This window comes from Elephas maximus, chromosome 5 (genome assembly GCF_024166365.1).
Source record: "Elephas maximus indicus isolate mEleMax1 chromosome 5, mEleMax1 primary haplotype, whole genome shotgun sequence".
Classification (NCBI taxonomy): domain Eukaryota; kingdom Metazoa; phylum Chordata; class Mammalia; order Proboscidea; family Elephantidae; genus Elephas; species Elephas maximus.
The window spans coordinates 163434854-163450219 of NC_064823.1; the positions used below are offsets into that span (position 1 = coordinate 163434854).

Here is a 15366-nt window from a genome sequence, read left to right on the forward strand (position 1 = left end):
CTTTCCAGGGGGACATCACCAAGCTCCAGGTGGCCAGGGGCAGTTTCGACAGCAGTGGTTAAAGGAGAAGGTATTCCTCCCAGGAGTGGCCTGGACTAGGGCGTCCTGTCCCTTGTCAGGCCTCGATTCCCCTAGAAACGAAGTGGAAGCCCCCGCTGAGCCACCCACGCCTGAGGGAGGCAGGGACCACTGGGGCCAACTGCAGGCTCCCAGCAGGTCCGCTCTGCACTCAGATGGGAGGTAACCTGACTTAACCTTGAGCTCAGCTCCATGCTTGGGTCCCTGCCAGCCCAGGACGTTCCTGCTCAGCCTCAGCCCCCCAGGAGGCAGTGGCACGGTCCTAGCGTGGGGTCCTGCCTCCAAGGCCGGCTGGGGCAGGATGCAGCTACCTGGGGCCTTCCCGGCTGGAGGCCCTGCTCAGGGTTCCTGGAGCCAAGCCGCCTGGCTCCAGAGAACTGCGCTTGCTCTGTCCAGCCTCGCCCAGCCCGTCAGCAGAGCCGTCCTGGCTGGAGTTCTCGCAGCAGAGCTTTCCAACCAGGCCCACCTCCACCCCCATCTGGCCTGAGTCTAGATTCTCGGGCCTGGAAGGTGGCAGCCACACCAGCTTCCATGGCCCGTCCTGGACCTGTGGGACCCCAAACCCCTCACAACGCCCCCCAGCACTTACCCTCCAGAGCTGTGTTCCCAGGAGCAGCCAGGGTGGGCTCCCTCCCCCACTCATCTTCACCGGAGAGAACCCAAGGATCCTGGACTAGGAAGGAGGAGTCTGTCAGGGGCTGAATGGTCATCTAGAACCCCGGGGTCACTGGCAGTGACTGACCCCGCCATGTCACCCCCTAGGCCCAAGAGAACGAGGCAGAATCCGGGAGGAGCACAGGCAAGCAGCTGTGCCCGAGGGCTGCCAGATGCCTGCTTCTAGAAGGCTCTGAGTTGTGGCCACAGCCCTGACTATGGGCTTGGTGACAGCCCTGTTAATGACTTTCCTTTTTTTTCTTGGCTGAAGGTGGAATTGGTTTCTGTGACTTACATCCATAGAACTGCAAATGAGCACACTTGCTGGCTGAGCAGGGTCCCTGCCCTGGGATCTGGGTCCTACCCAGGATGGGAAGCGGGACCAGCATCCCCTTTAGAGGCGGCCAGGGGCCAGGCTGAGTGTCCACAGTGTGAAAGGGTACCGGCCCCCTAGTTATAGCTCCACGAGTGGTGGGGCCTGGCCTCACGCCCCGAGAAGCTGGGTGTGCACCCCCACCTCTCCCTCATAGAGTCCCTGCAGCCTAGGTATCTGCTGTGCCCTGTGTGGGGCCCCGGGGAAGCCACTGGGCAAGTGTTCGGGGTGGTGGTGGGGGTTGTGGGAGCCAGGAGGTGACCCTGACAGTCCTGTCACTACAGGCCAGAGCTGGGGCAGGATCTTGCAGTTCGCAGTGGCTGGGGGCACGGTCCCAGGACACTGCGAGCTATCGGCTTTGGGTTACTGCTTGGGGGACCCTGAGCCCCTTCTAAATGGCTCCCACCCGGCTAGGCCATGAGGCAAGGTCTCTAACAACACTGGGGCAGGGAGGTGTGTGTGGGGGGCGGCGGAGGCGGGCCCAGAAGGTTTCACTGGTGGGGCCTGGGTGACACCTGGAGGCCAGAGACGACATCACAGCCTCACCTGGGGCTGTCTGCCACCTGCCGAGGATGTGGGTCACAGTTGCCTGTCCTGAGCCTCACTCACCCTCTGTCCACTCCATGGAGCTGCCCCACCTAAGGCTTTCACTGTCTGCTGACGACCTGGGACCTGGTTCCCTCCTCAGGCTGTCCTGAGCCTCACCAGCCCATGGCCCACTCCACGGAGCTGCCCGACCTGGGGCTTTTACTGCCATCTGCCAAGGACGTGGGATACAGTTCCCTCCTCAGGCTGTCCTGAGCCTCACCAGCCCATGGCCCACTCCACGGAGCTGCCCGACCTGGGGCTTCTACTGCCATCTGCCGAGGACCTGGGATACAGTTCCCTCCTCAGGCTGTCCTGAGCCTCACCTGCCCTTGGCACACTCTCTGGAGCTGCCTGCCCCCAAAGCCTTAATTCCCACGGACAGCTCAGATGACCCCCAGACCCAGCTGACAGCCACCTTCTGGTGCCCATGGGCACTGAGCTCTCCCCTCCCCTTGGGTTTCTGTCTCCTCCCTCTGTTCTCTGCTCCAGGACCCCTCTCAAATGGTCTCCAGCTCGCCCTGCCTGTCTGGGGGTCTCTGCTTACCCATCGCCTCCTCGCGGCTCCCAGCCCCTTCTGCTCCCTGCCCAGGCAGTGAGGTGGGGCAGCTCTTCTAACACAAAGGAGCCCAGTGGCCTCCAACGCCCCCAGACCCACAGGATCGACCCCAGGCCCTTCCTCCATTCCCCGTCCCGTCTCCTCCACCTTAGCGCACTGCAGCGTGTACCCAGCCAGTCTGCCCCATAAAGAAGAGGCCAGTTTCTGCTGTTTTAAGCCACTAAGTTTGTGGTGGAGACCTGGTGGCACTGTGGTTAGGAGCTCAGGCTGCTAACAAAAGGTCAGCAGTTGGAATCCACCAGGGGCTTCTTGGAGACCCTACGGGGCAGATCTACTCTGTCCTGTGGGGCTGCTGTGAGTCATAATCAACTCCATTGCAGCGGGTTTGGTTTTGGTTAAGTCTGTGGTACGTGGTTACATCAGCACTTGGGGTCACCATCTTTCTTCTCCTCCCTCCGTTTGGGGCCCCTTTCCCTTCTTGGCCTACCCAGCCTCAGGCCCCACCCAGGATGCTGCCTCCGAAGGCGGTGGCTGGCAGAGCAGAAGGCCTGGCCCTTCACCCCCAGATCCTTCTCCTCTGGAGCAGATGACGGACAGCATATGGGTCACTGTGCAAACAGGAGCACCACAGACAGACGTGAAGCTTTATTCCGTGAGAAATGAAATGAAAGTGCCGACCCTGTTCTGAGCCATTCCAAGTTCAGTCTTCCCCACTGTCCCAAGGCCAGGCCATCCAGGGAAAGGAAGATGAGGAAGGGCAGGAGTGTGGGCCACCTTGGACAAGTGACAGTGATCGCGGTGCCTCAGTGTCATCATCTGTAAAGTGGAGACACCTCACATGTCAGTGACATGAAATGCTTAGAATGGGTCCTAGCACACAGGGAAAACAACTGGGGACTGTGGCCACTGGAAGGCTGCTCAGTCTCTTCTCTTGGCCACAGTCAGGCCTCGACAGGCGTGGTGGCCACAGGCTGCAGCAGCTGCTGGGCCCTCCTTGTGCTCTGGGCGGGTTGCAGCTCCCCAGGCCCGTGCGCAAATGGGCAGCTGGCAGCAGGCAGGGCGCAGCCGTCGGGGTGGTGCATGAAGAACCAGCAGGGTCGGGTCTTGAAGGCCTCAGTACCAGGCCCCCGCCTGAGCTCTGGCCGTGTCTTCCTCTGCAGCTGCTCCTCTCTCCAGTCGCGGAGGCAGACGCGCCCGTTCAAAACTGCGGGTGACACAGGAGACAGCCAGCAAGTCAGCCGGTGTGCCAAGTCAACAACCTGGGAAGTGCCGGTAGTGTGGAAGGCTCTGGGCTGGGGACAGACCACATGCCGGCTTCTAGCAGGAGGGAATGCCAAGTACTGTGACAAGATTCCAGGCCAGACAGAAACAGGGAGGCCCTGGGGGTCAGCTGAGGCTCCAGAGGTGAGGAGCAGCTTGTGGAGCCTGGGCAGAAGCAACAGCAAATGCCAACCCCGGTGCCCTTAGTGATCCTGTTGCCTCCCAGGACCCCCAAGGCTCATCCACGAGCTCCCCTGTTCTCATCAGATGCACCTCGCTCACCTGGCCGGCCCCCTACCAGCCAGCCAGCTACACCCTGTCCTCGACCTGATGAGCTTCAGTCCCTGCGGCTGCTCGGCTGTCCAAACAATCCCATTACCGCCTCCCACAGGAACTAGGCCACCCCACCTACTTGTTACTACAAACCTGCCTCCCACAGCCCCTGCTGTTCTCTGTGCTCTGAGTGCACCCCTACATGGCCCTGCGTGGTGTGCGAGGAGCTGGGCGGTGAGTAGACGTGCGGAGCAGGGACGTGTGACTGTGACCAGGGCAGGGCTGGCCAGGGAGGACGGGGAAGGATTGGGGCACACGCGACATGGGCCTAAGCCAGCACAGAGAGAAGACGGGGTGGGGGTGAGGTCCGAGGAAGGGTGGGCTCAGGGGCCTCAAGGCCCCGGGGTTGGGGAGCTGTTGGGAGGAGTGCGCCCACACTGGAGGAGGTGGTGGGGAGCTCCGTGCCTGAGAGCAAGGCTACAACAATGACAAGATGCAGGACATGAGCCAGGACAGAGGCTGAGGTGGCACAGGGAGGAGAGAGAGATGGCAAGGAGCTGGGAGCAGGGCGTGGGAACCATCGCGGTGGGCCCTGATCTGGGCAGACTGCTGGGAAACGTTTGGGCTGCTGTACGGGTCTTTCAGGGCCATGTCCTCAGGCTCACACACAGAAAACAAGGAGCCCCGAGTACAGCTGCCCCGATTTGGCCAAGCAGCTGGGGCAGGCACCCGGGGCCTCTCCCTGGCATGTTCACTCTGAGGAGCCAACGGCTCTGTGAGCAAAGAAGCCAAAGCAACCAGATCCTCCTGGTTTCCACTGGCAACACGGAGCTGCCAGCCCAGAGACGGGAGGTCCAGGGGAACAAAGGGCCCCTGTTAAACAGACCAGTCCCCGAAGGCACATGAGAACACGAAGCTGCAGGGACCAAAGCTGGACTTCCCTTTGAAGTCAGCCCTGTGTGCAGTGTGACCAGCCTGTCCGTCGTTGGCCAGTGTTTGTCCTGGACCAGAGGACAGTCGCAGAGGCACCCTTGCCCAAAACATGACAGGGACTTCTGTGTGCCCTCCGGGAGCCTGCCCAGGAATGCCAGGCTTATTTCCTTCACCTGAAACACCAGGTTAAGGGCCTTCCTCTCCCCTAGACATCTCCACAGCAGCACCTACTGGTACAGCGTGAAGACAACAGGTTGGGGAGGACCCAACCGGCCACCTGGGAAACCCTCCATGGGAGAGCAGCCAGACCTCAGTGCTGCTGTCCCCACCCGACAAACCGACAAACCGTGCAAGGAGCCAGTGCCTGTGTCCAAGAACTCCATTTGGTCTTTTGTCTCTGGTTCCTGAAAACAACCCTTGGAATTTGCCAGGAATCAAGGTGCCTTTGTTTTCCAAAACAGCCAGGAGGCCCAGGGACCACACCTGGCAGACAGGAAGGGAGGGAGGGGCACCTGTGCTGAGGCCCCACAGCTGATAAGAGGCCCTGACAGGGAAGGGGCTGGACCTCCTGAAGGCTGGTAGCTGTGGCATGTCCCTGGGGACAATATTAGACTCAGGCCTGCAATTCTCCCAGAGCAAGACCTGTGTGTATCCTTTGGTGATTACACTGTGACCCCAGTACCCCCCAGGATGTTTTCTCCTTTTCAAAACGGACGACTGGGAGCTTGACATAACTAACGCCACAATGAACCTACGTGTTTTCTCCCTCCTCTGCCTGCCTCCTCCTGGGCGTACCTGTGAATGACTTGGTTTTGCTCTAACACTAATACCTTTGTTCTTTGTTTGATCTGACACAGCAGCTTTGTTTTGTTCTGTGACTCACACCCGCCCCCCCAAACACAGGAAAATCAGAGCCTAGGTGTCTGATCTGTATGTCTTTGCCTGATAAAGAGCAGTCTCGTAGGCTTCTGTCACTACCTATGATTAACAACTCCTCCGGCCAGGCCATCTGCAGACGACAAAGATACTTCTAACCCTTGTAAATATTAATTGTTCTATAATTTCCATATTCAGTTGGATCACCTTTCCTGGGAACAGGCATAAATATGGATCTCCTCCAGTCGGTTGGCCAGGAAGCTGTCTTCCATATTTCTTGGCATAGACGAGTGACCACCTCCAGCGCTGCATCTGTTTGTTGAAACATCTCAACTGATATTCCATCAATTCCTGGAGCCTTGTTTTTCACCAATCCCTTCAGAGCACCTTGGACTTCTTCTTTCTGTACCATCGGTTCCTGATCATATGCTACCTCTTGAAATGGTTGAATACTGACTAATTCTTTTTGGTATAATGACTCTGTGTATTCCTTTTGATGTTTCCTGCGTCGTTTAATATTTTCCCCATAGAATCCTTCAGTATTGCAACTCAAGGCTTGAATTTTTTCTTCAGTTCTCTCAGCTTGAGAAACGCCGAGCATGTTCTTCCCTTTTGGTTTTCTACCTGCAGCCCTTTGCACATGTCATTATAATACTTTGTCTTCTAGAGCTGCCCTTTGAAATCTTCTGTTCAGTTCTTTTACTTCATCAATTCTTCCTTTTGCTTTAGCTGTTTGACGTTTGAGGGCAAGTTTTAGAGTCTCCTCTGACATCCACCTTGGTCTTTTCTTTCTTTCCTGTCTTTTCAGTGACCTCTTTCTTTCTTCATATATGATGTCCTTGATGTCCTTCCGCAACTCATCTGGTCTTCGGTCACCAGTGTTCAATGCATTAAATCTATTCTTCAGATGGTCTCTAAATTCAGGTGGGATGTACTCAAGGTCATATTTTGGCTCTCATGGACTTCCTCTGATTTTCTTCAGTTTCAGCTTGAACTTGCTTATGAGCAATTGATGGTCTGTTCCACAGTCGGCCCCTGGCCTTGCTCTGACTGATGATATTGAGATTTTCCATCGTCTCTTTCCACAGATGCAGTCAATTTGATTTCTGTGTATTCCATCTGGTGAGGTCCACGTGTATAGTCGCCATTTATGGGAAATTATCAAACAATATCATTAATATCGCACACAAGCAAAATTTTGCTGAAGATCATTCAAACGTGGCTGCAGCAGTATATCGACAGGGAAGTGCCAGAAATTCAGGCTGGTTTCAGAAGAGGACATGGAACCAGGGATATCACTGCTGAGGTCAGATGGATCCTGGCTGAAAGCAGAGAATACCAGAAAGATGTTTACCTGTGTTTTATTAAGTATGCAAAGGCATTCGACTGTGTGGATCATAACAAATTATGGATAACATGGCGAAGAATTCCAGTGTTCTGGAATTCCAGAACACTTAATCATGCTGATGACGAACCTTTACGTAGATCAACAGGCAGTTGTTCAGACTGAATAAGGCGATGCTGATTGGTTTAAAGTCAGGAAAGGTGTGCGCCAGGGTTGTATCCTTTCACCATACCTGTCCAATCTGTATGCCAAGCAAATAATATGAGAAGCTGGACTATATGAAGAACAAGGCATCAGGATTGGAGGAAGACTCATTAACAACCTGCGTTACGCAGATGACACAACCTTGCTTGCTGAAAGTGAAGACGACCTGAAGCACTTACTGATGAAGATCAAAGACCACAGCCTTCACTATGCATTACACCTCAACATAAAGAAAACAAAAATCCTCACAACTGGACCAATGAGCAACATCGTGATAAACGGAGAAATGATTGAAGTTGTCAAGGATTTCATTTTACTTGGATCCACAATCAACAGCCATGGAAGCAGCAGTCAAGAAATCAAAAGACGCATTGCATTGGGCAAATCTGGTGCAAAGGACCTCTTTAAAGTGTTGAAGAGCAAAGATGCCACCTTGAAGACTAAGGTGCGCCTGACCCAAGCCATGGTGTTTTCAATCGCGTCATATGCATGTGAAAGCTGGACAATAAATAAGGAAGACGGAAGAAGAGTTGACGCCTGTGAATTGTGGTGTTGGCGAAGAATACTGAATATACCACGGACTGCCAAAAGAACAAACAACTCTGTCTTGGAAGAAGTGCAGCCAGAATGCTCCTTAGAGGGAAGGATGGCGAGACTGCATCTTACATACTTTGGACATGTTGTCAGGAGGGACCAGTCCCTGGAGAAGGACATCATGCTTGGCAGAGTACAGGGTCAGTGGAAAAGAGGAAGACCCTCAACGAGGTGGACTGACACAGGGGGTGCAACAATGAGCTCAAGCACAGCAACAACTGTAAGGACGGCACAGGGCCGGGCAGAGTTTCGTTCTGTGGTAGACAGGGTCGCTGTGAGTTAGGACCGACTCGATGGCACCTAACAACAACAACCCTTGTAAGATTCTATATAAGCCCTGATGTAAAACTGCACTTCGGGACTCCATAAAGACAGACAATGTTGCTGCCGGGTCCCCCGTGATGCACACATCTCCTGAATAAACTTTCTCACTCTTTCTGACTTGGGGTGTGTTTCATTGGCTCGACCGCTCCAGGGCACAGACCCTAATTGGGTAACAAAGTGGTTATTGTAAGTACAAGGAACCATGGTGGTGCAGTGGTTAAGCACTCAGCTGCTAACCGAAAGGTCAGTGGCTGGAACCCACCAGCTGCTCCGCGGGAGAACGATGCGGCAGTCTGCTCCTGTAAAGATTACAGTCTAGAAAACCTAGGGAGCAGTTCTTCTCTGTCACACGGGGTCGCTGAGTCAGAATTGACTCCAGGGCACCCAACAACAACGTGGTAAGCACAGCCCTTTCTGTGAGTTCTGGAGCCAATCTCGCAGATTACAAAACCCACTGGGGGCACAGAGAACCAGCACAGGCTGGCGTCTGCCTACTGGACAGTCGATCTGAAGGGCTGCGTCCTCTAACATTTAACTGAGGTGTGGCCTAGCCCGGGCGGTCAGCCTCAGGGAGAGAAAGTGCCACGTGACGGCTGTTGTCAGAGATGGAGACATGGGACAGCAGGAAATGAGCCTTGTGTCGCTTTTTATCAACATGAGATAGTTAACAAGATTCACTTTTCATCCAAGGTGTCTGAAGATCTCTCCTCCCTAATGGGGGCATTCCTCAGGCCTGCTTGACACAGAATGAGAAACTGGCCAGCCCCTGCCTCCCCACCACTCATGAAGGCTTCACAAAAGTATCTTGATGGACTGGCTAAAGATGCTTCCAGAAAATCACTATGAAAATCTGTAGGGAGAGGGGGACCCAGGCAGCGTGGGGCACTCGGGAGCAGCCAGCTCCCTCGCCGTGAGAGGGGTCAGCACCCCAGCCTCTGAAAGCTGCACCTCAGGGTGGGACCAGCACGCCAGTCTCACACAGCTCTCGTTCTACAAGGCTCTTAAGAGGGACCCGGGGAGATGGATCGGGCCTGGGGAAGCTACAGGCAGGAGGCCAGTACGGCACCTGCACAGAGGTGCCCCGTGTGAGCTGAACCATGCCACCTGAGACCGTTCTTACTGCCTCCTCACTCTTTAGAAGGAGCCCTGGTGGTGCAGTGGTTAGCACTCGGCTACTAAATGAAAGGTCAGTGGTTCTGACCCACCAGCCACTCCACAGGAGAAAGACGCGGCAGTTTGCTTTCTAAAGATTACACCCTTGGAAGCCTTATGGGGCAGTTCTACTCTGTCCTATAGGATCGCTGTGAGTCAAAGTCCACTCAACTGCAACGGGCTTGGTGTTTTTATCTTTAATTCTTTTAGAGACCAGACATTATTACTGAAAAAACAAAAAACTCCCAGCTCAGTGCTTCAGGGTGTGTTTCTGCAGGACTGGGAAAAAATGTTTCTCTGGAGCTCGGCCCCTGGTCTCCTCAGAAGAGCTTCCAGGAATAAACATGCCCCCCACGTGAACTGCACAGAGAAGCAAACGCTACATGCATATCTACGGTGGAAAACAGAGACTAAGCCGTAAAACCAAACAAAACTGTGCTGAGCAACAGAAAAAAGGGGACTTCTGCTCAGGAAGACGGCTAGTGTACTAATGCTGAGAAACAGGAAGCGGGCTCCAGGCCGGCTGTGCCCTCTGGCTCAGAAAGCCCTGCTGCGGTCCCCAGCTGCCTACCCCAACCTGCGCTGTGACCCTCCCGGCAGGCTCCTCAGGCAAGGCTACGCCAGGCCGCCTGCCCACCGGACTGCGCGTACTCAGGTGGAACTGAGTTAGATGAGAATCAAGTTTAGCTGGGCAACAGTGACCATGGGTCCAAAGGAAGCATGCCCACCATGTACACACACTATGCTCGCATGGGGGGCCCGCACGCCAGATTCTCGTGTGCACACAGGGGAGCCCGCACGCTGTGTCCTTGTGCACACACGGGAGCCCACATGCCGTGTCCTCGTGTGCACATGGGAGCACGCACACCATGTCCTTGTGTGCACACACAGGAGAGCCTACACATGGTGTCCTCGTGTGCCACTCCTTCAGTACCAACCACAGGGCTGGGCACTGCTCTGGGGACTGGCATGCAGGCCTGTGTCTGATCTTCAAGACAGCCCAGCAAGGTGGAGTCCAGGCAGCCGAGAGACCAGTGGGGAGCCAGCCTATACCCAGAGCGGGAAGCTGGCCTACACCCACAGGCAACGCCACATGGGATTGGGGCCCCAGGGGACCTCCTTCCTACTGCCACACCCCAACAGAGCCACAATGTCACAGGATCCAGTCCTTCTCGCCAGGGCCCTGGCCCACCCTCATCCTGTCACCCTGCTCCTCCACGTGCACGCCCTTTGCTCATGCTGTTCCCTCTGCCTCCCCTGCTGTTCCCTGCCCTTGTCACCCCTCTGACTCCTGCCTTCCCTCAAGTCCCAGCTCCCATGCATTTCCTAAGGGCCCCCCATGCCAACCCCTCGGCTTGTCTCCCAGCAGGTCATGATGCCTATGGAAACAGTGCTCACGGCAGTAAGGTGACGCAGGAAGACACCCACTGTAAACGATACACACTGGTGCCCACAGGGATGCCAGCTGGGTCTGCTCCAAGCCCCCATGAGGAAGAAGGAAAAGAGCTGCTGAGGCAAGCCCCTAGGCAGCGGATACATAGCAGTCTACTGGGCCACGCTCACGTGTGCACACCTGACACTTGAGATGTGGGACTTGCCACACATGCAGGCGCCTATGTGAGCCCCAGCCTAGCTGCCCTCCACCCTAGACCTTGCTCCCAGGCGGGGGGAGAGGGAGTAGGGCAGATGGGGAAGGTGTAGCGCAGAGGGTGGAGGGTAGAGGGTAGAGGGGGTAGTGCAAAAGCCGTCCACCTTGCTTTGTGGGCAGTCAGAGAACGAGCAGGCAAGAGGGCCCTCCTGTCCTAGGAGGGCCTAGGCTCTGGGGTGGAGGGACCAAGACCCTCAACCCCAAAGTACAGCTCTTCCATGAACATCCCCACCTAGCACATGGGGGAAGGGCCAGGCAGGGCCCAGGCCTCAGACCCTGGGTGTACCTGTCCTGAGCCTGGCGCCTGGTCTGTGGCTCTCGACGGGTTAGCACAGGCTGCCAGAGACCCAGCAGACAGCAGTGCCCAGGAGAGCTCTCCCGACAGCAGCCCCAGCTGGGTGCCGTGCAGCAGGACAGTGCAGACGCTCAGGGGGCACACCCCGACATGGTGTGTGGGGGCACACAGGGCTCTCTGTCCTACCTTTGCAGACTCCCTGCAAATCTCACAATCCTAAAGCGAGATATTTATCAAAAAGAAAAAAGGAAGGACAGTGATGTTAGCAGTGGGGTGTAAGGCAACTCAATGAGGTAGGAACAGCGAGTGGTGCCACACCTGGGGACAGCCCTCACCTGAGAACACCTGGTGGCGGTTCCGGAGCAGCGTCTGCAGGCCCCCGCACTCCCTCTTCAGTCTCTGCAGCGTCTCCTTGTCCATCTCGCTGGCGACTTCGGCTAAGGAGAGGCTTCCTGATGAGACAAGTTTCCCCAGAAAACAAAGAGACCATCACAAACCAGCTAAATGTGCAAAAAAAGCCACACCCTGAAATCAGTTCTGGCTCCGAAACGCAAATCATAGTGCAGGAAGGGCCATGTCACCCACGGCCCACAAGAGTGGGCCCCTGAGAGCAGGACCTCACTAGCTTCGAGGGCACAGCCTGACAGGCAAGGGGGCAGGGATGACTCCATAGCCATGGGGTCTGTGTCACATCTGAGGGCACGGCCTGACGGGTGAGGGGACAGGGATGACCCCACAGCCACAGGTCTGTGTCACATCTGAAAGCATGGCCTGGACAGGCGAGGGGAGAGGGACAACCTCACGTCCACGGGGTCTGTGTCACATCTGAAGGCATGGCCTGGACAGGCGAGGGGAGAGGGACAACCTCACGTCCACAGCGTCTGTGTCACATCTGAGGGCATGGCCTGGACAGGCGAGAGGCCAGGGATGACTCCATGGCCTTGGAGACTGTGCTAAATGACCGGACAGCATGGTCAGTGTCACCTGCCCTCCTTTCTCCCAGGTTCTTGCACTGAGGACAGAGGGCCAAGCTGGCCACAAAAGCCGGGGCTCCCCCACGGCTGCTCTGCCACCCAGCCAGCCAGGCTCCAGAGCTCGCTGGCTCCCGGCAGGGCATTTCCTGCAAGAGGGCTTCTGTGGGATGAAACACTACCACAGATGTTCCTGTTTAGAGCTGACTGTTCTCAGGCCTCAGGAAATTCACACTCAACTCTGATCTCCCAGAAGCCTGGTAAGCAGAGAGCACTTTATTGCCAAAACACCAAACTTCACGTGAGGCTGAAATCCGCTTGTTCTGGAGTCCCTGGGTGGCAAAAATGGATAATGCTCTCAGTTGATAACCGAAAGGTTAGATACTCGAGTCCACCCAGAGGTGCCTCAGATGAAAGGCCTGGCAATCTACATCCAAAATACCAGCCACCGAAAACCCTGTGGAGCAGAGTTCTCCGACAGGGTTGACCCCACAGCAGCTGGTGGGTTTCCTGAACTCATCTGCCAGGAACTGCCCACAGGAGGCGCTGCCTCCACGTCTCCTCTGCCCTTACCACCAGCATGCAGGCGAGCTGAGGACCCTCAGGCCTGCCTGGAGGGTTGATCTGGAGACTGGAAACCAGCTCCCCTATGCCACTCAAAGACCCTCGGGGCAGACACCTGTTTTGTGGCCACCGTCATTTCACCTGCCACCCCTCAGCTGCCTCCAATCCACCAAGAGGAGGGAGAAGGTCTGAAGAAATGCTTTAAATACCTCCCTGAAAGCCTTCCTGCCACTCCCGACCACTCTGTGAGCTCGGCCGGCTGAGGCTGCTGCACAGTGCTGCTTCCCGGGGTCCCGGTCCCCTCACAGATGTAGGGTGCAGCCCGCCAGCTGAGAGGCTGGACCTGAGGCTTCCTCCCCAGGGGCAGGGACCAGCAGGTCCCCACAGCCTGGGTCACCCAACAACATCTGCAGAGGGAACACCAGCCTGACAAGGGAGGCCCCCATAGCCTGAGAGCAGAGTCAAAGGGAATAAGGAGAAAGAAGACCTGACATCTCACAGTTTAGATGAAGAAGAGGAGAAGTGAGACATGGCTGCTTCCTCCTGGATCTGCTCGGCCCTGGGCCAGCAAGCAGCAGGGGCAAGGAGGAGGACCTGACCTCCTCAGGGACTCTGTAACTCAGGTTCAGCTCTAGCTCAATCCCCAAACGAGCTGGCTCCACAGCGCCCCCTGGCTGCCCACCACCATCTCTCCTGGCTGGCAGCAGAGTCAGGAGAGGGGAGCTCCTCCCTGGAGGTAAAGTCACGGTGAGAAGCTGTGCTTTGATCTGTCCCTCTCGAGGGCCACAGAGGTCAGCATGCCCTGCATGAGAACAATCTCCCTTCGTCATGTCTGATTCTCCCGTTTTTGAGATCTCAGAGAATTGAAGAACTATCAAATCACTACACTCAAGGGGATGGTGCGTTTTCCTGGTCCCTCTGTCCAGTCTCTTTGCATACCACCACAGGCTGAAAACGAGGTGCTGCAGAGCCTGACCCTTGTGCATCCAGAAGGCTGGTTAAAGGTCCCGCGTGAACACGCTGGGCCCCAGCCTCCCTCCCGAGGCACGTAAAGTCTGCTGTGCTAACAGAAACCAGGCCGAAGCTTTAGAGCACGAGGTGGTAAGCAGCCCGTCCAACATCACTCTCTCTCTCTCTGAGAACCAGTTAAGGACAGGCAGCCCCATGTGGTCTCCCACGGCTGCACAGGAGGAAGGGCGTGGTAGACGGACGGTGCATGCCCCCATTGGGTGGGGGTGCCTTACCTCCTGGGTTCCAGGGCTTCACGCTGGTGTCCTGAGAATCCCCTCCTGTGCTTGGCTGCTTCCTGCCCAACAGCAGGCGGGCCACCTGCAGAACCACGCGGTCGATGAAGTCACGAGGGAGAGCAGAACAGTTCCTCACGCGCTCCACTGTCTCTCGGGGCTGGAACCCCGACAGCCAGAGCCCCTCTGCCTGGGCCCCTGCCCCTCGTGCTGCAGGCCCGGGCTCAGGCCCAGCTTCCTGGGCTCGGGGGCCATGCCGGGGGCCAGTCCAGTCCTGTCCCTTGGGTGGAGGATGAGAAGGTTCCTTGGGCAGTGGGCCCCCAGGTCGCCGCCGACTATGAATGTACCGAGTCCTCTTCTCGTCGAGGGAAATTTCTGCATCGGGTGGGTACGTCCGGGACATCCCCACGAGGCAAACCTGCATTGGAAACAAGCAAATTGTCATCTCGGCAGGCTCACGGCACCTCAACGTTCCCACGGAGTTCTCCTGCGCTTGAGGACAAATCACGTAGAAGCGTTCAATCTCTTATGATAAAAGTCTGTATTTTATCAAATGGCACCGATACAGCAGAGAGATATGGGGGACCTCATACTACCAAGAAAGCAGCACAAGGAGCAAAGCGCATCCTTTGGACCTGGGGTTCCCGCGTGGAGAAGCTCCTAGTCCAAGAGAAGACTGATGAGAAGGACCTTCCTCTGGAGGTGACAGAGAGAGAAGGCCTTCCCCTGGAGCTGATGCCCTGAGGTTGGACTTCTAGCCTACTAGACTATGAGAAAATAAATTTCTCTTTGTTGAAACAAAAAAAAAAGACCAACATGAATTACTTTAAAAATATTTTTAAAAACGAAAGAACTTAAAAAATAATAAAAATAAAAAACAGTGAGAGCCCATGAAAAATCTCGCCCTGCATATTTTCAGATATTCAACAAGTGTGCATGAATTGTGAGTTGCGACCCTGGGCACCGGAGCCTGGGGACACGTCACTGGTCCACCCTCATTCGGTCCCACACGTGCCTTGGGAGCAGAAGTGATGCTAACCCTACAGAAGGGTTAGACGTTTTTCACGCTCATGGGGTGAGTTACAAGCACCCAGGGATGCGCTGGAGGGAGGCGTATGCTCACGCTGACGCCATGGTAGTTCCACACGTTCTCTTTGAGTACTAGCTTTGAAGCCAGTTTATCGGTCACAAAAAGAAGCAGGTCCCGCTGCATCAGGGCGTCATCTTACTGACCGTCCACCTCTACCACCTCTGGTGTGTCATGTCGGGCACGTGACTCAGCTCTCTGTCCAGGGGAAGAGGCAGTGCCTGGCCTGCGCTAACTACCTGCCCTGGGCACGGCTTTACGAGTCGTGACTCACTCATGCCCACTGCTGCACTCACCCCAGCCCTGCAGCCACGAGGAAACCGGGGCTCAGGGAGATGAAGCGCTGG

At 56.0% G+C, this 15366-nt stretch overlaps 2 protein-coding genes across 2 annotated transcripts in view; both read right to left on the bottom strand.

The window, feature by feature from the left end:
- The window catches only part of LOC126077377 (uncharacterized), a 1154420-nt gene extending 1142950 nt beyond the window's left edge, over positions 1 to 11470 (bottom strand). The window contains exon 1 of the mRNA XM_049886672.1: positions 7282 to 11470. The gene's annotated coding sequence lies outside the window, so the exon portion shown is untranslated. The remainder of the gene's footprint in view (positions 1 to 7281) is intronic.
- Positions 2649 to 15366, bottom strand: part of TRMT44 (tRNA methyltransferase 44 homolog) — a 29785-nt gene continuing 17067 nt past the window's right edge. Inside the window, exons 9-11 of the mRNA XM_049886664.1 lie at positions 13933 to 14350; positions 11489 to 11605; positions 2649 to 3453 (exon numbers count right to left, since the gene is read on the bottom strand). Of these exons, the coding sequence (XP_049742621.1) occupies positions 3191 to 3453; positions 11489 to 11605; positions 13933 to 14350 (798 nt within the window). The 3' untranslated portion in view covers positions 2649 to 3190. The remainder of the gene's footprint in view (positions 3454 to 11488; positions 11606 to 13932; positions 14351 to 15366) is intronic.